General features: G+C 40.8%; 2 protein-coding genes across 5 annotated transcripts in view; one reads left to right on the forward strand and one right to left on the reverse strand.

Moving 5' to 3' along the window:
* mtmr7b (myotubularin related protein 7b) overlaps positions 1 to 19,829 on the forward strand; it is an 88,734-nt gene extending 68,905 nt beyond the window's left edge. The window contains exons 11-14 of one of the 2 annotated variants that reach the window (XM_043690105.1): positions 2,164 to 2,364; positions 12,980 to 13,114; positions 16,958 to 17,084; positions 18,789 to 19,829. In XM_043690105.1, coding sequence (XP_043546040.1) covers positions 2,164 to 2,364; positions 12,980 to 13,114; positions 16,958 to 17,084; positions 18,789 to 19,148 — 823 coding nt within the window. In that variant the 3' untranslated portion in view covers positions 19,149 to 19,829. The remainder of the gene's footprint in view (positions 1 to 2,163; positions 2,365 to 12,979; positions 13,115 to 16,957; positions 17,085 to 18,788) is intronic. The other variant, XM_043690112.1, reaches the window with a different exon arrangement.
* Positions 19,830 to 21,008: 1,179 nt separating this feature from the next.
* The window catches only part of vps37a (VPS37A subunit of ESCRT-I), a 45,090-nt gene continuing 43,692 nt past the window's right edge, over positions 21,009 to 22,406 (reverse strand). For 2 of the 3 annotated variants that reach the window (XM_043690127.1, XM_043690152.1), the window contains exon 12: positions 21,009 to 21,717. The gene's annotated coding sequence lies outside the window, so the exon portion shown is untranslated. Of the gene's footprint in view, positions 21,721 to 22,406 lie in introns of all 3 variants that reach the window. The other variant, XM_043690135.1, reaches the window with a different exon arrangement.

Below are 22,406 nucleotides of genomic sequence, written 5' to 3' on the forward strand. Positions count from 1 at the left end.
CAAATCATTCATATGAGGAAGCATGGACCGCAACCTCTGGCCAAGGTGCTGTATGTTGGTGTTGATCTCCTCCATGCTTCTTGGCAATGACAGCAGGCTGGCCAGTTCACCAAGCATTTAATTATGCATGTCCGTGAGCCTTTCTCAGTACTCCTCCTCCAAGTCTTTATCTGTCTTATCTGTAGCAGACTCCATAATTTCTAGGGAGTTGGATCCTGCAATATTGTTTTCCCTTGCTCTGGCTGGAGGTCACAAGGGCATGACAGCTTACCACTTGAGTATCTGGGCTCAATTCTACCCTGCAAGTGCCAATATCAACTTCTGGTTACATGTGAACTGAAGCGACTGTGTTAAGTTGTTATTGGGCATTTTTTCCTTGTGGCATTTCTGCTTCTTTGCACTGCCTGACCAGGCGGTATCCAGTAGGTAGTGAAGGTGGGTGACCAGAGACCCAGGGGATGGGGATGCAAACAAAAACTGCATGTGTACACATTCAGCAGTGTTTAAGTCAGTGGATATTGTGGGATGACAGGTAAGTGGCCTATGATGAGATAAGTTAGGTGGGACTATACTTTTACCTTTGATTTTATTTCAACTATTGACCACTCATTCCTGGCCCTCCAATACAGGTCTCCTCAATCAAGGTGAGGACATATCACTGTGTCCCCGACCACTTAGGTGTTGTCGTTCACACCAATTTGGTTCTTGAAGAGGCAAGTGTCAGTCAATGTCCTCCCGTCTATGTGAAGTGGTGGACGTGCAACAAATCCATTGGTAATGGGATAGTTTCATGGGGCATTTTTACTGATGGCTAAAGAAACCAACCTGTTTGAGGGAGGTTCTGCACAAATGCTGCACATAGGGTGGTTATCAGCTCTCATTGTGGGTTGTTTTTACTGTTACCAAGTTGCTGGAGCTACTGGTCATCATAGTGATGTATGTTGGCCTTCAGTTGATACCACCGTTGCCCTCTGTTGTTGGCTAGTGTCTCCCGCTTTGAAAATGTATGTTTCAGGTCTTGTTGTTACACTAGGAGCTATTTTTGTGGTAAAAACAATGACTGCAGATGCTGGAAACCAGATTCTGGATCAGTGGTGCTGGAAGAGCACAGCAATTCAGGCAGCATCCGACGAGCAGCAAAATCGACGTTTCGGGCAAAAGCACTTCAGGAATAAAGGCAGAGAGCCTGAAGCGTGGAGAGATAAGCTAAGCTGTTGAAGTCCACATTGATGCCCTGGGGTTGAAGTGTTCCAAGGCGGAAGATGAGGCGTTCTTCCTCCAGGCGTCTGGTGGTGAGGGAGCGGCCGTGAAGGAGGCCCAGGACCTCCGTATCCTCGGCAGAGTGGGAGGAGGAGTTGAAATGTTGGGCCACGGGCGGTTTGGTTGATTGGTGGTTGTACATTTCAGGAAATGATGGGTTTCTTTTTCCTGTTGAAAAACAAAGGCAGACGTAACAAAATAAGTCTTTAAAATTTGGAAAGTTTGACAGAATGTATGCAGAATGAATGATTTCTCTTGTCAGCAAGACCATAGGCAGAAGAAGCTATAAAGTTAGTTACCAAACAATCTGATCGAGAATTTAGAGGACACTCCCTTAACTGGAGAATGATGAGAATGTGGAACTAACTTCAACTACTCCCTGTGGTAGCAAATAATTTGGATGCATTTAAGAGAAAGCTCGACAAGCATTTGAGGGAGAAAGGAATAGAGGGTTTGTAAGTTTAAATGAGGGACAATGTCAAGAAGCTCAAGTGGCATATGAACACCTGCGTGGACAGTTTGGGCTGAATAGACCGTTTCAATAGTATATCACAAGTATTTAATCCTACGTACTATATTGGTCTAGAATATGTTAACCAGTACGTCATATGTGGCTAGATGAGAATCAAGATGTTGCAAATTGACAGTTTTGTTGGTTATATGACCTCGATCCTCATATTCACACTATGTACCTAATTTAACTTTTTAAAATGTTTGTTGGCAAATAGGAAGACTAAAAAGTTGTTTTGTTTTTCTTCCTGAATTACTGTCACCAACCTTAGTTGGAAGGTTTTGTTCCAAATTACCCTAAAGGAGCAGGAAAGTTAATACTTTGGGAGATTTTATATTTTGTTTAGTTTTCCAAGAAGAACTTGACCTTTACACCTATCCTTTGTTTCACAGATACAGTCACTTGGATGGTGATCCCAGGGAAGTTTCACCGGTAATTGATCAGTTTTTTGACTGTGTCTGGCAGCTGATGGAACAATTTCCATGCGCCTTTGAGTTCAATGAAAGATTTCTGGTGCACATTCATCATCATATCTACTCTTGCCAATTTGGCAACTTTATTTGTAACAGCAATAAAGAGAGCAAAGAACTAAGGTAAAGCAAATTTTAAACATTCATGATTCACCATTTTAATTTTTTCACTAATAATAAGTAGTTTGAGATTTTTATGTAATAGCTCCATAAATTCAGTTGTCCATAACAAAGGTACAATTTTTTTTTTGTTTGGCCAGCTAAGACAGGGAGACTGATGTTTTTTAAAAGAATGGGAGTGTTCAGATAGGTATTGGGTTGGCTTTGTGGAAGAGGCCTAACTTGGGACAAACTTAACGTGAACACATTTCCTTATTATTGTTTTCAGAATTTATGGAAATAGTTTACAACTGAAGAACTTTTTTTTTACATTCCTCACTATTCTCATGTAGACAAATTTATGGTGTATTTTGTGTGTAGGAAGTTCCACAAGTTGAGAGAGGAATGTTGATCACAGAGTGAATTTCCTTTCCTTTTAAACTTTGCATCTTGGTGCTAAGTATCTTTTTGATCATCTCTTATAGCTGTTGAAGAGACTAGGTCGCAAAAATCAGAACACAGTCACCAAGAGTGAGTAGAGCAGCTGATGGTAGCCAAGGGAACAACAACTCTCAGATGATAGGATAGTGAGGAGAGAGACTGGGGGTGAACTTCTACTTGTTTCCATTAGCTATAGCAAAATTTGGAACGGAATTGGTCAAGTCGGTGCAAAAGATTCATTGGTTTAAATATGAATTGTGCAAGGGCCCAATTTGTATTTTTCTTGACCTAATACATTGGTTTAGATTCATTTCACCCAAAATCAGGCCTCTACCCAACGGCACCCCATCCCCCAGAAAGTCAAAAATGTGTGCTTCCATTGATTTAAATGATTCAGGAAAGTTCTTCAAATTGGGTTCATCATTTTTGGTGCCTGCACTTAAGTAGGCATAGTTTATAAGATTTTTCATTTAACAGGAATTTATTAAGAAAATGACAAATGAGTAACAATAAACTATTAAAACTATTTAATTTCTTTTCTAACTGACTTCCGGTGATTTTTTAAAAATTCACATGAAAGTTAATTAAAAATACATACTTTTCTTGATTAGTTCATTAATAAAATTGCACCAGATTTCAGCTCTTAAATGCATCAGGGAATGTTTATTAATGGGAAAGTAAAATGAAACAATTGTTCTGTTATTTATTGTTTGATTGTGTTGGTTCATGGACAATTTTAATTTGTAATTATGCAAATACATCTGTTGAGTGGAAATTTGAAGCCCAACCTAATCAGTGCAATTTAAGACACATTTTAGGTGCAGTTTCCCCAGTGCACACAAAACAGCAATTTATCACACTGCCTTTTTATGGTGTCCAACAACTTGTTCAATTGGACTAAAACTCACTGAGTCTTCATTTTGTAACAGTGAGCAGACAAAAATCACATTGAGTCATAGAGTCATAGAGATGTACAGCATGGAAACAGATCCTTTGGTCCGACCTGTCCATGCCGATCAGATATTCCAACCCAATCTAGTCCCACCTGCCAGCACCAAGCCCATATCCCTCCAAAAACTTCCTATTCATATGCCCATCCAGATGCCTTTGAAATGTTGAATTGTACTAGCCTCCACCACTTCCTCTGGCAGCTCATTCCATACATGTATCACCCTCTGTGTGAAAAAGTTGCCCCTAAGGTCTCTTTTATATCTTTTCTCTCTCACCCTAAATTTATGCCCTCTAGTTCTGGACTCCCCCACCCCAGGGAAAAGACTTTGTACATTTACCCTATCCATGCCCCTCATAATTTTGTCAACCGCTATAAGGTCAACCCTCTGCTTCTGACGCTCCAGGGAAAACAGCCCCAGCCTGTTCAGCCTCTCCCTGTAGCTCAAATTCTCCAACCCTTGCAACATCCTTGTAAATCGTTTCTGAGCCCTTTCAGGTTTCACAACATCTTTCCGATATGGCGGAGACCAGAATTGCACGCAATATTCCAACAGTGGCCTAACCAATGTCCTGCACAGCTGCAACATGACATCCCAAATCCTGTACTTGGTACTCTGACCGATAAAGGAAAGCATACCAAATGTTTTCTTCACTATCCTATCTACCTGCAACTCTACTTTCAAGGAGCTATGAACCTGCAATCCAAGCTCTCTTTGTTCAGCAACACTCCCTAGGACCTTACCATTAAGTGTATAAGTCCTGCTAAGATTTGCTTTCCCAAAATGCAGCACCTTGCATTTATCTGAATTAAACTCCATCTGCCACTTCTCAGCCCACTGGCCTATCTGATCAACCTCCTGTTGTAATCTGAGGTAATCTTCTTCACTGTCCACTACACCTCCAATTTTGATGTCATCTGCAAACTTACTAACTATACTTCTTATGCACACATCCAAATCATTTATGTAAATGACGAAAACTAGTGGACCAAGCACTGATCCTTGTGGCACTCCACTGGTCACAGGCCTCCAGCCTGAAAACCAACCCTCCACCACCACCCTCTGTCTTCTACCTTTGAGGCAGTTCTGTATCCAAATGGCTAGTTCTCCCTGTATTCCGTGAGATCTAACCTTGCTAACCAGTCTCCCATGGGGAATCTTGTCGAATGCCTTACTGAAGTCCATATAGATCATGTCTACCGCTCTGCCCTCATCAATCTTCTTTGTTACTTCTTCAAAAAACTCAATCAAGTTTGTGAGACATGATTTCCCACGCACAAAGCCATGTTGACTATCCCTAATCAGTCCTTGCCTTTCCAAATACACGTACATCCTGTCCCTCAGAATTCCCTCCAACAACTTGCCCATCAGTGACGTCAGGTTCACTGGTCTATAGTTCCCTGGCTTGTCCTTACCACCCTTCTTAAACAGTGGCACCATGTTAGTCAACCTCCAGTCTTCCGGCACCTCACCTGTGACTATCGATGATACAAATATCTCAGCAGGAGGCCCAGCAATCACTTCCCTAGCTTCCCACAGAGGTCTGGGGTACAGGTCCTGAGGATTTATCCACCTTTATGTGTTTCAAGACATCCAGCACTTCCTCCTCTTTAATATGGACATTTTTCAAGATGTCACCATCTATTTCCCTACATTCTACATCTTCCATGTCATTTTCCACAGTAAATACTGATGCAAAATACTTGTTTAGTATCTCTCCCATCTCTAGCGGCTCCACACAAAGGCCATCTTGCTGATCTTTGAGGGGCCCTATTCTCTCCTTAGTTACCCTTTGTCCGTAATGATAGCTGTTATTTAAATTTACCCTATTTTGTGTGTTTATTGAATGTGGAATAACATTTATGATTCCAGACACACTTGTCTCACCTGTGTTAATTTGAGTTTGAATTTTAGTAAAGCTTTGAACAGATATTTTGGAAAATCTCAACTCCAATTGTACAAAGAGTTTTGTAAAAAAAAGATAATCCGTAGCTCCCTCTAGTGGCCATAAATTTTAATATGGAAAGGTTCATTTTCCAAGTTACCACTTATGGGGGTAGACTGGATAGGCAGTCGTTATTCCAGCATAGATTGGCGTTGTGCATAGTGACCCTGGGAAACCCCATTGTAGCAAACTCTCAAGGAATTTCCCAGGACATTGATTAAATGGAGACTGTCAGAGGGTTCCAACTGTAAAGGAATTGCCCAGCAGAAAGTTCAAAGACTTAGAATCATTGAATTATACAGTGCAGAAAAAGTCTTTCAGCCTATCAAGCCTGTACTTCCAAAGTTACGCAAAATCTATACTAGTCCCACCTTGCAGCACTAGGTCCATAGCCTTGGATGTTGTGACATTTCAAGTGTTCACCCAAGTACTTTTTAAAGGTTGTGAGTTTTCCTGCCTCAACTATGGTGGCTCAGTGGTTAGCACTGCTGCCTCACAGCACCAGGGTCCCACGTTCAATTCCAGCCTTGGGCAACTGTCTGTGTGGAGTTTGCACATTCTCCCTGTGTCTGCATGGGTTTCTTCAGGTTTCCACAAATATGTGCAAGTCAGGTGAATTGGCCTTGCTAAATTGCCCATAATGTTAGGTGCATCAGTCAGAGGAAATGGGTCTGGGTGGGTTACTCTTCAGAGGGTTGGTGTGGACTGGTTGGGCCGAAGGGCCTGTTTCCACACTGTAGGGAATCTAACCTACTCTCCCAGGCAGTGCAGTCCAGACCACTACTCTCTGTATGAAAACGTTATTCCTCAAATCCTCTGCCTTGTTCCTTAAAATTATGCCCCCTTGTTATTGACCCTTTGACTAAAAGGAATATCTGCTTTTTATTCACCCTGTCCATGTCCCAGGGATCTTAGACATCTCTATCAGGTTCCCTTCCAATCTTCTCTGCTCCAATGAAAATGACCTGACCTTATCCAGCCTCTCTTCATAGCTAAAGTGCTCTATTGGAGGCAACATCCTTGTGAATATCCTTTGCACAGTATTCCAGCTGTGGCCGAATCAAAGCCGTATACAACATGATCACAAGCCATTTCCTGGAATTCGTAACTGAAGGATGTAGGGAAATAGATGGTGACATCTTGAAAAATGTCCATATTACAGAGTAGGAAGTGCTGGAGGTCTTGAAACACATGAAAGTGGATAAATCCCCAGGACCTGGTCAGGTGTACCCCAGAACTCTGTGGGAAGCTAGGGAAGTGATTGCTGGGCCTCTTGCTGAGATATTTGTATCATCGATAGTCACAGGTGAGGTGCCGGAAAACTGGAGGTTGGCTAATGTGGTGCCATTATTTAAGAAAGGTGGTAAGGACAAGCCAGGGAACTACAGACCAGTGAGCCTGACGTCGATGGTGGGCAAGTTGTTGGAGGGAATCCTGAGAGACAGGATGCACATGTATTTGGAAAGGCAAGGACTGATTAGGGATAGTCAACATGGCTTTGTGCGTGGGAAATCAAGTCTCACAAATTTGATTGAGTTTTTTTGAAGAAGTAACAAAGAAGATTGATGAGGGCAGAGCGGTAGATATGATCCATATGGACTTCAGTAAGGCGTTCGACAAGGTTCCCCATGGGAGACTGGTTAGCAAGGTTAGATCTCACGGAATACAGGGAGAACTAGCCATTTGGATACAGAACTGGCTCAAAGGTAGAAGAAGACAGTGGGTGGTGGTGGAGGGTTGTTTTTCAGACTGGAGGCCTGTGATCAGTGGAGTGCCACAAGGATCGATGCTGGGTTCTCTGCTTTTTGTCATTTACATAAATGATTTGGATGTGAGCATACGAGGTACAGTTAGTAAGTTTGCAGATTACACCAAAATTGGAGGTGTAGTGGACAGGGAAGAAGGTTACCTCAGATTACGACGGGATCTTGATCAGATGGGCCATTGAGCTGAGAAGTGGCAGATGGAGTTTAATTCAGATAAATGCGAAGTGCTGCATTTTGGGAAAGCAAATCTTAGCAGGACTTATACATTTAATGGTAAGTTCCTAGGGAGTATTGCTGAACAAAGAGACCTTGGAGTGCAGGCTCATAGCTCCTTGAAAGTGGAGTTGCCGGTAAATAGTATAGTGAAGAAGGCTTTTGGTATGCTTTCCTTTATTGGTCAGAGTATTGAGTACAAGGGTTGGGAGGTCATGTTGCGGCTGAACAGGACATTGGTTAAACCACTGTTGGAATATTGTGTGCTATTCTGGTCTCCTTCCTATTGGAAAGATGTTGTGAAACTTGAAAGGGTTCAGAAAAGATTTACAAGGATGTTGCCAGGGTTGGAGGATTTCAGCTATAGGGAGAGGTTGAACAGGCTGGGGCTGTTTTCCCTGGAGCATCGGAGGCTGAAGGGTGACCTTATAGAGGGTTACAAAATTATGAGGGGCATGGAGAGGAGAAATAGACAAAGTCTTTTCCCTGGGGTGGGGGAGTACAGAACTCGAGGGCATAGGTTTAGGGTGAGAGGAGTAAGATTTAAAGGAGACCTAAGGGCAACTTTTTCATGCAGAGGGTGGTACGTGTATGGAATGAGCTGCCAGAGGATGGGGTGGTTGTGGGTTTGGAGGGTGCTGTCTGTGGATCTTTGGTGAATTTCTGGAGTGCATCTTGTAGTTAGTACACACTGCTGCTACTGAGCTTTGGTGGTGGTGGGAATTGATGTTTGTGAATGTAGCGCCAATCAAGTGGTTGCTTTGTCCTGGATGGCTTCAAGCTTCTTTGCTGTTGCTTGGGCTGCACTCATTAAGTGAGGAGTATTCCATCACACTCCTGATTTGTGCCGTGTAGATGATGGTCAGCTTTTGGGGAGTCATGAGGTAGCCTCTGACCAACTGTTGTAGCCACTATGTTTTTTTTTAATGAAGAGTCCAGTTGAGCTTCTGGTCTATTGGTAACCCCAAGGATGTTGATAGGATGGGATTTAGTGATGGTAAGACCATTGAATATCAATGGGTGGTGATTAGATTGTCTCCTATTGGAGATGGCCATTGCCTGGCATTTGTGTGGCATAAATGTTACTTGTCAAACCAAGCCTGGATATTGTCCGGATCTTATTGCATTTGAACATTCTCTGCTTCAGTATTGGAGAAGTCGCAAATAGTACTGAACATTGTGCAATTATCAGTGAAGATCCTCACTTCTGACCTTATGAGGAAAGTAGGGTCATTGATGAAGCAGCTGAGGTTGTTTGGGTCAACGACATTACCTGAAGAACTCTACACCGATGTCCTGGAGTTGAAATGACTGATGTCCAACAATCACAACCATTTTCCTTTGTGCCAGGCGTTTGTGTCAGATGCTAACCAGTAGAGAGTTTGTTCCTTGATACCCATTGATTCCAGTTTTGCTCAGGCTCTTTGATGCTACACTTGGTCGAATGTAGTCTTGATGTCAAGGGTTGTCACTCTCACCTCACCTCTGGAATCCAGCTCTTTTATCCATGTTTGAACCAAGGCTCTAGTGAAGTCAAGAGCCCTGAGTGGCCCTGGAGAACCCAAACTGGGCATCACTGAGCAGGTTATTGCTGAGCAGGCTGTTTGTTAGCACTTTCCATCATTTTACTGATGGGGTAGTAATTAGCTGGGTTGTATTTGTCCTGCTTTTTATGTATAGGACATTTGGGCAATATTCCATATTGGGAGAAAGTGAGGACTGAAGATGCTTGAGATCAGAATAGAGAGTGTGGTGCTGTGAAGCACAGCAGGTCAGGCAGCATCCGAGGAGCAGGAGAATCGACATTTCAGGCATAAGCTCTTTATCAGGAATCTGCTATTCCTGATGAAGGGCTTATGCCCAAAACATTGATTCTCCTGCTCCTCAGATGCTGTCTGATCTGTGCTTTTCCAGCGTCACACTCTGAACAATATTCCATAATGTCAGGTAGATGCAAGTGCTGTAATTGTAGTGGAACAGCTTGGCTAGGGGACTGGCTAAGTTCTGGAGCAGAAATCTTCAGAACTATTGCTGGACTGTTGTCAGGGTCCAAAGCTTTCTCGTGGAGTGACTTGAATTGGCTGAAGACTGATATCTGTCATGCTGGGGACCATTGGAGGAGACCAAGATGGATCATCCACTTGGCACTTCAGGCTGAAGATTACTGCGAATGCTTCAGTCTTATCTTTTACATTGATGTTCTGGGCTTTCCATCATGAAGAATATTTGTGTAGCCTCCTCATCCAGTGTGGTGTTTAATTGTCCACTGCCATTCACAACTGATGTGGTAGGACTACACAGCTTAGATTGGAGCCGTTGATTGTGGAATTGCTTAGCCCTGTCTATCATTTGCTGCTTATGCTTATTGGCATGCAACCAGTCCTGTTTGGTGGCTTCACCAGATTGACACCTCATTTTCAGGTAAGCCTGGTGCTGCTCTTGGCATACCGTCGTGCACCCTCCATTGGACCAGGGTTGATACCCTGACTTGATAGTAGTTGTTGAGTGAGGGATATGCTGGGCCATGAGGGTACAGATTGTGCTGGAGTACAACTTTGCTGCTGTTGATGGTCCACAGTGCCTCATTGCATGCCGTGGCGAGTTGCTAAATCTGTTTTGAAGTCTGTCCTATTTAGCATGGTGATAGTACCACACAGCATGATGCAGTGTATTTTCAATGTGAAGGTGGGACTTTGTCTCCACAAGAACGGCATGGTGGTCACTCCTATCAATACTGGTAAGGATGAGGTCAAGTATGTTTTTCCCTGTTATTGGTTCCCTTACCAACTGCTGCAGACCCAGTTTAATAGCAGCGTCTATTGGGACTGACCAGCTCGATCAGTCGTGCTGCTGCTGAGTCAGTATTGGTGGTGGACAGTGAAATCCCCCACCCAGCGTACATTTTGCACCATTGCCACACTCCGTACTACTTCTAAGTGTTGTTCAACATTGAGGAGTACTCATTCATCAGCTGGGCAAGGATGGTAAATGGTAATCAGCAAGAGGTTTCCTTGCCTATGTTTAACCTGAAGCTGTGAGACTGTAAGGAGTCTGGAGTCAATGTTGAGGACTCTCAGGGTTACTCCTTCCTGACTGTATACCACTGTGCTGCACCTCTGTTGGGTCTCTCCTGCCAGTGGTGATATGACATATCTAGGGATGGTGATGGTGGTGTGTGGGACATTGGAAGGTATGATTCAGGCTGTTGCTTGACGAGTTTGTGAGGTAGCTCTCCTACTTTTGGTACTTGACCCCTGGATGTTAATAAAGAGTATTTTGCAGATATTAAAGGAAGAGTACTTTTCTGGTGCCTTGCTTGATTCCATTTCTTTGTTAAGACTTCAAAGTGATTGATACAACTTCCATTTCAATGGGCAGTTGAGAGTCAATCACATTGTTGTGGATCTGAAGTCACATGTATATCAGACCAGGTGAGGATGGCAGATTTCCTTCCCTGAAGGACATTAGTGAGCCAGATGGGTTTTTCTGACAATTGATAATGGTTTCACGGTCACCATTAGACTCTTAATTCCAGATTTTTGTTTTTATTGAGCTCAAATTCCACATCTGCTATGGCGGGATTTGAACCTGGGTCCCCAGAACATTAGCTGAGTTTCTGGATTAACAATTTTGCAATGATACCACTAGGTGATTGCATTCTCAGTTGTCCCCTATGGTAAAAGTAATGCCAATCAAATGTTTGGGTCTTCCTTCAGAATCAGAAAGTCTCATTTTTCAACCACGTTGAGAGGCCTATTTTCATGGATTGTCACTCATTATCATCTTCATTGTTATATAATATTGCTTCATTAACATGCAGTTTCCCAGTTTCTCCATCCTGCTGGATAGAAACTAGAAGCCGAGAATTCTTGACATGAAAATCGGTGCAGTCACTTGGTGACTCCGACTCACTGCTTGATCCTCCAAACCTTCATCTTGGATACCAGGCACCAGCATCTCTGGGCACACCCACTCAGTACTGACCATGCACACCCCATTGCCCTTGGACCTTGGCATCTGTCACATTCCAGCCTCGCTGCAATACCATGGCATACTGCTGACCAATCTACAGTCTGTCAGAAGCCAGACATGCCGAATGGATGATCGATCATGGCCTCCTCCAAAGGTCCATAGCATCACAGTTATCAATCTTCAGCCAATTCAGTTCACACTACATGATATCAAGAAACGGTTGGAGGCACTGGGTACCGTAGAGGCTATGAGCCCTGACAACATTCTGGTAGTTGTGGTTCTGTTTGCTGAGCTGGACATTTTTGTTGCAAACGTTTCGTCCCCTGTCGAGGTGACATCCTCAGTGTTGGGAGCCTCCTGTGAAGCGCTTCTGTGGTGTTTCCTCCGGCATTTATAGTGCCTGTCCCTGCCGCTTCCGGTTGTCCGCTGTAGTGGCTGGTATATTCTGGTAGTAATACTGAATACCTGTGCTCCATGAACTTGCCGTTACCTTGGCTAGGCTCTTCCAGTACAGTTATATACCCGACAATGTGGATATGGTGATGATGCTCAGATATCCCAGCAGTAAAGAATACTGCCATCTATGGTGAGTGGGAGAATTGGGCTAGCATCGGATGCCTAGGGGTGTGGTACCTGGCTATTGAGCAAGTTTGGGACAATAGCGTGAGAGAATGCACTGGCCATCACAAAGAGAAACCATCCACAACATGCAACGAAGATGACAGCCGATTTATGGTAAAGTTCAGCCCCTCATGTCCTCTTGACACCCATTTTCATGCCCATCTTTGTGCTATCAGCAAACGTTGTAACCATACATTCAGCCTTATTCCAGATCATTTTGTAAAGGGTTCTTTTGCCTAAAACCTTAAATCTTTGTCCCCATATCCTTGTATAATCTGCAAATGGAAGAATTTTTCTTTATCTACCTTCTCTAAGCCTGTCATAATCCTGTATACATCACTAAAATTATCCCTCAATCACCTTTTTTCTAAGGTGAACATCCCCAGTCTTAACCAAATTTTCTAACTAAAATTCCCCACCCTTGTAACTACTCTGGTATATCTCCTCTTTCAAAACCTGTTATGTTTTTCATCCACTTTCTTCCAGTGTCTTGACTTATGACCTGAATGCACACATTTTTGTCTCCATCTAATAATTTAGCTGCAAAGGAGAATTTGTACAGGGAAGCTGTAGGTATTTTAATAAGGGCTGCGTGGTGAAACAGCCATTTGGCACAATCATTCTCATACATCAGTTGCATTTTGGTAACTTCATATTTTTTGATCAATTTTTCCAATGATCCATCAAGTGGTGGAAGTGTTTAATGTTATCATAATTATTTCTCATGGCAGAATTCAGGAGAAAACTCAATCACTATGGCCTCATCTATGGAAAAACGGTGTCGATTACAAGAATCCCCTCTACAGGCAAAACCATAGTCAGACTCAGGGAGTTCTGAGACCGCACACAGCTCCATCTAACTTCAGGTTAGTATATTGGCTATATATTTAATTAGGGCAAAACTCATGAAAGCTTACAACATCTCTAGTATAGACAAACAAGAAACAAAGAACTTGCTCTACCAGCAAATGCTTATTAACTGGCATAAATGGGACCAGGATTCCGGTTGTCAATATACATCTATTATCAATGTAAAAACACACAGTAATAGCAACTTGATGCAAGGGGTTTATCACTTAAGCAACAATACAGCTTTCCCTTAAATAAATGTACTGGCGGAGAGCCTTCTAACTCGTACCAAAATTGGAGGTGTAGTGGGCAGTGAAGAGGGTTGTTGTTGTGTTGTCATAGCATTACTAGACCATAGAGCCGTTCTCTCATTAGAGGGAGAAGTGACTGGGGGCCACCAGACCTCAGGCGAGGGAAGAGGTTGAGAAGGAGAGTGATTCATGATAACCTCAAACCTGTGATAGGAATTGAACCTATGCTGTTGGTATCACACTGCTCTGTAAACCAACTATCCAAGCAACTGAGCTAAATCAATTCCTGGCAAAGGTGGTTACTTCAGGGTACAATGGAATCTTGATCATATGGGCCAGTGAGCACAGGAATAGCAGATGGAATTTAATTTGGATAAATGTGAGGTGCTGCATTTGGAAAAGGCAACTCAGGGCAGGACTTACACACTTAACAGTAAGGTCTGGGCAGTATTGCTGAACAGCGTGTTGGACTGAAGGGTCTGTTTCCACACTGTAGGGATTCTATTCTATAACAAAGAGACCTTGGAGCGCAGGTTCATAGTTCCTTGTAAGTGGAGTCACATAGTCAGATAGTAAATAAGGTGTTTCGTATGCTATCCTTTTGTGGTCAGAGCATTCAGAATAGCAGTTGGGAGGTCATGCTGCAGCTGTACAGGACATTGGTTAGATCACTTTTGGAATATTATGTACAATTCTGGTCTCACCAATTGGAAGGATGTTGTGAAACTTGAAAGGATTCAGAAAAGATTTACAAGGATGTTGCCAAGTTTGGAGGGTTTGAGCCATAGGGAGAGGCTGAATAATCAAGGGCTGTTTTCCTGGAGCATCGGAGGCTGAGGGGTTACCTTATCGAGGTTTATGAAATCATGAGGGGCATGGATAGGGGTGGGGGGAGTCCAGAACTAGAGGCCATAGGTTTAGGGTGAGAGGGGAAGATTTAAAAGTGATCTAAAGGGCAACTTTTTCACACTGAGGATGGTGAGTGTATGGAATGAGCTGCCAGAGGAAGTGGTTAGGGTTGGTACAATTACAACATTTAAAAAGTAACTTACTATTTGGACTTTGTAGAGATCACAATAATAGTGAACTTCCAGAATTTATAGAGTCAAAGAGGTGTACAGCACGGAAACAGTCCCTTTGGTCCACTTGTCCATGCCAACCAGATATCCCAACCTAATCTAGCCCCATTTGCCTCAAAATGCTTCCAATTCATATACCCATCCAGATGCCTTCCCCATCCCAGAGAAAAGACCTTGTCTATTTATCCTATCTATGCCTCTCGTGATTTTATAAGGTCACCCCTCAGCCTCCAATGGTCCAGGGAAAACAGCCCTAGCCTACTCAGCCTCTGCCTATAGCTCAGATCCTCCAACCCTGGCAACATCCTTGTAAATCTTTAAGGGGGAATATAATTTTTGTCAATTTATCGAGTGTGCCAATTCATAAGGTGCCGGTTTATACAATGTTTACTGTCATTAATGCCGTCAGATTATCCGAAAGCATTTTGTCGTTAATAAATTACTTTTGAATTGCAGTGATGTTTTGAAGGTAGAAGTAGAAGACAAATTGCTTTGAACAGCAATATGACGAATGACTATTTTAATGATGCTGGATGAAAAATAAATGTTGGCCAAGAATGAAAATTGTGTGCTGTCAAGTAGACGATGTTGTGGGATCTTTTATTTTCACCCTCAACGGAAGTTTGGTCCTATATTAGATGTCTCATTCGGAAAACGGCACTTCTGATAACATTGGATGGAAATGTCAGCTTTGAATGCTTATTTAAGTCCTAAAGCCTGTGACATTCTATCTTAAATACAAGATTATAATTTTCTAATAATTTACAATTATTAGAAAATTTAAGTATCAAACATTAAAAATTCATGACAGCAAAATTACTATGTTGGACAGGGTTCCAAAGAGATTTACCAGGATAAAATTACTATGTTGGACAGGGTTCCAAAGAGATTTACCAGGATGTTGCCGGGTATGGAAGGTTTATGTTATTAAAGAAAGGCTGGATAGGCTGGGACTTTAGTTCACTGGAGTGTAGGAGGTTGAGAGATGACCTTTCAAAGTTTGTAAAATAGGGAGAGGTATAGATAGTGTTAATGGTAGTTGTCTTTTCCTTAGAATGGGGTATTTTCAAAACTGAGAGGCACATTAAGATGAGAGGAAAGAAAAAAAAAGACATGTAGGGCAATTTTTTTTAATGTAGAGGGTGGTTAGTGTATGGAATGAACTGCCAAATTGGTGGGTGTGGGTACAATTATGACATTTAAAAGACATTTGGATAAAGAAATGAATACTTAAGGGTTGGAGGGGTATGGGCCAGGAACAAACAGATGGGACGAGTTTAGTTTGGGATCATGGTCAGCGTGGACTGGTTGGACCATGCTGCATGACTCAAGTGATGATGGAAATGTAAAAAATCTGGAAAATATGGTAGAGATAGGCAGCATGTGTGGAGAGAAAAATGTTAATGTGGTCGACCTAAAGCCTGTGACATTCTATCTTAAATACAAGATTGTAATTTTCTAATAATTTAGAATTATTAGAAAATTTAAGTATCAAACATTAAAAATTCATGACAACAAAATTACTATGTTGGACAGGGTTCCAAAGAGATTTACCAGGATGTTGCCGGGTATGGAAGGTTTATGTTATTAAAGAAAGGCTGGATAGGCTGGGACTTTAGTGTAGGAGTGTAGAAGATCGACCTGAAAAGTTCATTTATTAGTTTCTCTCTCCACACATGCTGCCTGACTTGCTAAGTATTTACAGCATTTTCTGACATTATCTCAGATTTCCAACATCAATGGTATTTTGCTTTTGCATAACTAGTGATATTGAATAATCTCTAGCAGATTGCTGCATCACAAATAGGTTAACTAGGATAAATGTGTGATGACACAACACCATTCTTGACCCTGGATAACATATATTGGCAAATAGCAGAGTCTTTGAAACAAGCTTTTTTTCTGTTCTCACCTAATGTAGACATATTTTCCACCAGTGTTCATGGTATCATAATTAGGAATTCCAGGCAACTTTCCAGAGATGCTGATTCCAACTGCAGTAGCCCTATGTTAAGGCTGAAATTACTTAATGCAGCACACTCTGGCGAATAAATATGGAACCTAGTACACTATTCTCTCGAACAGAGAACAAAGGTATTATAGTTGAACATGGTATCCTATGCATTGATTTTCCTGCTTCATCCTAAGGTAATCCTTTTGAGCTAATGTGAAAGTAGAACATGAGTACAGAAGAATAGATTGTAGGTTCTCCATTAGTTAGGTTTTGTTCTGACGTGAAGCAACTTTGCTGTAATAAATTTCATGACAGCATTTGGGAGGGGACAGACATGCTTGAATATTGGGAGATTTGAATAAAACATGTGGGATTTCACAGGTGAACAGTTAATTGTGCTGCTTTGTTGTATAGGATTATTCTTCTAATTTTAAAGCATTTTTCTTCAAACCAGTTTAGCTTCTGTAATACAAGTATAATCTTTTCCATCATAATTTCACTGATCAAAAGCTTAGGTTTGTCTCTATTTCTTACTGCCATATATAAATTCTAATTCAAAGGCCTTGTTTCAAGCAGGTTTTGGAGAAGCATGTACAATAGATTTGAAAAAGGCATGCATCCTCGACAGTCTGTTACAGAATTCTTGATGGCTGTGAAGGAGGAAACCCAGCAGCTGGAAGATGAACTTGAAATACTGGAGGAGGTAATTTATTTTGAAGTGATAAGTAACATAAGCAATTTATATCAACAATGACGACACTTCAAATTTAGGGAATGTGGTTGAAGGGCATAAGATAATTGATGGGAGAAAAATTGATTAGAAAATTTCAGTGCACTTTTCCATGGAACTGTGTTCCGGCCACTCTTATTTAAAATACACAAAAGAACAAAAGTCAAGTTTGCTGATTGTACAAATTGTTTGAATGGGTAGTGGCAAATTCTGACTGATTGTGAAAGTCTGCAGACGGACATTGTTGGGCAAGGATAGGTCAATAGTGTCAAGTAATCAAAAAAGGAATAGTGTTTTTGTAATTATAATACCTACACTCCAGAAACCAGCCTTTGGCACAGCTGGACCATGTTGGTATTTATGCTTCACTCTTTACATAAAAAGTGTTAATGGAGAAATTCAAGAGGCAAGCAATCCCAGGATCAGATGGCCTACCTCCTAGGTTCTAACAAAAGTGGCTGGGGTGATAGAAGATTACAAGTTTTATGGAGTGGTCCCAATGGATTGTAAGTAAGCAAGCATAACACCATTTCAAGAAATGAGGGAGAGAGGAGAGGAACTGCTAATCAGTTAGCCTGACATCGTTTGAGGAAAACACTGGAATCAAATACTAAGGAAGTAGTACTGTGGTTTAGAAAATCATTTAAAGTAGAATCAACATGGTATTATAAAAGGGAAGTTGTTTGATTAGTCTGTTCTGGATAAAGGTGAGCCAGTAGATATAACTTATTTGAAAGTTCAAAAGATATTCAATAACGTTCTTCACAAAAAATTGTTACACAACATAAGAAATCATGGGGAAATGTTAGCATGGAATAATGATTGGTTAAAGAACAGTAAACAGAACAGAAATAAGTGATATCTCTACCATCATTACCCATGCTCCAACATGTATGCAAACTTGTATGTCACTGTAATAACAAGTCCTCCAGCTCAGTTGGCTAAAGCGTTGAGGTTGATCAGATTGGTACTAACAGCAGTGTGTTTAATCCCTGTTCCATCTAGAACGGATTTGAGCTACTTCCTTTCACTACCCATATAGAGGTCAACCTGCTTTCAGATAGAGAACTGAATAAGGAGTGGTCTTATATGTAATAGCTCAATTGTTCAGTGTCTTTTTGCATTATTTGCTCATTGATTGAAGAACTCTGACTCAAAGTATCTATTTACCAAATGTAGGTCAAAGTAACACTAAGGGAATTGAAGATCAACATGTTTGAGACATGTTATCAGACAACTGGTTTAGTAGTTACCATGTGTTCTTTTTCCAAAAAAACTGACTAATTATACAGACTAACATTGTTTCATTTTGGCAAGACAAACTTTGAATCTCCCAACTGCGTATTGTAACTGGTGTCTTTTAAAAATTCTTTCAGGGCATGGGTGGTACTGCAAGGCCAGCACTTATTCATTCCCAATTGCTTTTGACTTACTACCTCAAAAGGAGTAACTTGTGAGGCCATTTCAAAAGGCAACAATAATATTTCTCTGACTTACATGTGACTGCAGCAGATTTCCTTCCATAAACAGTAAATTAGAGGTTTCTATATCAATACTGTAGTTACTAGGTATTTAGTTCCAGATTTAATTATTTATCTGATTTTAATCTCTTGTAGGTTTTGAGCTCATGTCAATTTAAGGTTGATTGCTTCATATTCTACTTTGATTATTTTTAAGCAGAAGTTAGGAAGACTGGATCAATCTCAGCTGAGAAACAGACAAGTAGAAATTAAACTGCCTCACAAACTGGAAATTTCCACTTCTGATCAATGTTTAGCTAACACTCCTCAGGATTACAGTGACAACGGGAAACCATTTACTTCTTGTAGCCCTTCACAGGCAGATGAAGATTCAGAAACTACAATTCTGACACATGATATGAAGCATTCAGACACTGATCTTTCTGGCAATAGTGACCAGGAGTCAGGTGTTGCTGACTTGAACTGCAGATCACCAAGTGGTGGAGACTTCCTGTCTAGTGATGACAACAAAAATCTGTCAGCATACTCTGAAGAACTTGCCTTTGCTGTTGCATGAGAATCTAGTGCTCCTGCTATAATTCAACATGGGAACAAATTTTATATTAAATTATACACTGGTAAATAAGGGATTGCAGGTTTTTGGTATAGTCGTAATTTATAAACCAAATTCCATCACAAATGCCAAGATCATCATTTAGAAGATTCATTTACTATTGGAGTTTTCTAGAGAGGTCGATTGCAAGGAGCAGGAAGCTGACCAACCTGAAGTCAGGCAACTTATCCAGCATGTAACCAATTTCCTGGACATGAGCAGTACCTAGGTTTCAACTGATGTGAAATGAATCAGCAGATAGAAGGATCTGACTGGAGAGTCTACATAGCGACAAGAAAATAGTGGTTTAAAACAATTCTCATCAAGGGAGCAGCTAGGATCACCTTTTTAATTATAACAGGGTCAATAGTTGAGTATATCTCTAGGTTTTACATGCTAGTTTTGCTGGAAAGGAAATAAATGTACTTGAACACTATGTACTTTGTGAATTTTAAAATTTAAAAGCAAATTTGGATTTTCAGTAAAAGCATATTTACTGAAAAACCTTCATGAAATCAATTTTACACTTCAGTAAAATGTCTGCAAAGAAAATTCAGATAAAAATTAAAACATGAATGTGAAGTGTCAAAAACATGCCCGTGTATCTTCAAAAAAAATTTATTCTATTTTTAAAAAATTCTCCAGCACCCGTGTGTGTACATGTAGGTGCACGACACAGTGAAAACAAAGTGAAAATAACTTTAATATTCCACCACCAGAAAAGGCACCCATGTGGCTTATGAACCGGTGACAAGCAAAGCCCAGAGTTAGCAATGGCTTTGTGAAAAAAGTGAAGGGAAGGGTAAGGACTAAATTAAACTAGAATTGGAGGGGGAAATAAAGCACCTCACTGCCCGCAGTGCCCACTCTCTCTGAAGGTATCGAGAATATTGGTGGACAAAGTGTGCTGCTTCTCCAGGGAGATGGTCCCAGTGGTAGGTATTTTTGAACAAACTGTCCAGATGTGTTCTTAAAAAGCACTGGAGCGGTGGGATTTGAACCTGGATCTGCTAGCTGAAAGATAGTGAACACCAACTCCATGTCACAACAGCCCAAACAAATGTATTCAATTTAACCCTGAAAGGAGTAGCTAATAAGAAATTTTGGTTTGTACTTGATGTAATTGCTTTGGTGTACTCCATTCTAATTATTCAACAAATGACTAGCCCCAGACTCGTGTCTCTACAAAAGGCCAAGCAAAGATCAAGAAGTCTAAACAATCATGTGTGAAACACACCACAATACAGTGGGAAAAAAAAAATTCTAATGGGTTTTCTTTTCAAAGTTACCCATTTTTAATGTCCATGGGCAGCACGGTGGCACAGTGGTTAGCACTGCTGCCTCACAGCGCCAGAGACCCGGGTTCAGTTACCGCCTCAGGCGACTGACTGTGTGGAGTTTGCACGTTCTCCCCGTGTCTGCGTGGGTTTCCTCCGGGTGCTCCGGTTTCCTCCCACAGTCCAAAGATGTGCAGGTCAGGTGAATTGGCCATGCTAAATTGCCCGTGTTAGGTAAGGGGTAAATGTAGGGGTATGGGTGGGCTGTGCTTCGGCGGGGCGGTGTGGACTTGTTGGGCCGAAGGGCCTGTTTCCACACTAAGTAATCTAATCTAAAAAAAAGGTGATTTTCTCAACCTGAGCCAAGATGGTTGCACATGTTTATAGACATTTTAGCTATGTAAACGCAGCTTGGTTTTGAAGAGTCTGCTGTGCAAGTGCACCCAGTTTCAACGTGAAACACTACTTTTTAAAAAAATATACTTGCAACCTTTGAATGCATGACTCAATGTCCCACATGAGAAAACTTGACATGTGCAGACAATTATTCACTGGATGAGACTTTATTCTCTTATGAAAAGAATATATGCTATTAAATATTTGCTATTTATTGTTCCTGGCAATCCTGTGATATCTTAACATGTTATAAATAGAAAAATATTACATTACTGTAACATCTTGATATGCTTAATGTACTAATTAAATACAAAAATGTGATGTAGCTTGTGGCATTTCCATAATTAAAGTGAATTTTAAAGAGTATGTAGACATTACTTCAGATGTTTTACAAAGTAAATGATTTTTTATCTAGTTTTAAGTTATATAAAATATTTCAGTATGACCTTGAGACTGCTTTTTGCAACATACCTGCAGAGTACCACAGCAATGTTGAATTCTTAAACTGAAAATTCAGCTCAATATGTTTCACCAAAACCAGTTGAAAGCTTTTTTTGAAGATTAAAGCAACAGTGCAATTATCAGTATTTACAGATTAATATTTAATACAGGAATCCACAGATTTACTTACAAACTTAACAGTATTTACCAAGAATACTGAAATCATACAGGAACAAATTTAGCTAAATTTTGGTTATTTTGAACTGCATTTTAATACTGAAAACATTTTACAAATACATCATTTCAAAAGATCATGCTATATAACATTCATCAAATGTACTGATACAGCTGTAATTTTCATTTCGCAGTTAAATGTATTCCATCTTGTCCAGAATAGGCATTTCAACTCAAACCTAAAACTGCTAAGAGAAAACAATTGCATTAGCAATGATGGAATGGTCAAAGATTGACCATGAAGATTTTACCTTCAATGGACAAATCTAAAATTATTTCCAAACATACAAAAGTGCAACCAGAGGATTGTGTGCTCTATCATACAAAAATATACATGAACATTGGGTCCAAAGTTACTGTAACCAGCAAACATGACTTTGGAGGTCTAGCACCAAGCTAGTACCATATAATATACATATAGTACAATACAGGAACAGCCCCTTCAACCTATCATGTCTGCACTGACCATGATGCTATTCTAAACAAATCCTATTTACTTGCACATAGTCTGTATTCACCCATTCTGCATCTCTTCATGTATTTGTCCAAATACCCCTTAAATATTACTATTATATTTGCTTCTACCACCTCCCCTGGCAGTATGTCCAGGCTCCTCCCAGCCTCTTTTCACAAAAAAATCTCCTTTAAAAACTTTCCCCTTGTTGTCTTAAGCCTATGCTCCTAGTACTTGTCATTTTCTCCTCGGAAAAAAGATTGAGTATCTACCCTACCAATGCCTCTCAATTTTATATACTTTCATCAGGTCACCCTTCAGCCTCTGACCCTCTAGTAAAAACTCCTTAATGAGATCTAATTAGAAACGTTTCTCAGTCTGATCCAAGAAATAGTTAAAATATTACATTTAATCCTAATT

The sequence above is a fragment of the Chiloscyllium plagiosum genome, chromosome 1, assembly GCF_004010195.1.
Source record: "Chiloscyllium plagiosum isolate BGI_BamShark_2017 chromosome 1, ASM401019v2, whole genome shotgun sequence".
Lineage (NCBI taxonomy): Eukaryota > Metazoa > Chordata > Chondrichthyes > Orectolobiformes > Hemiscylliidae > Chiloscyllium > Chiloscyllium plagiosum.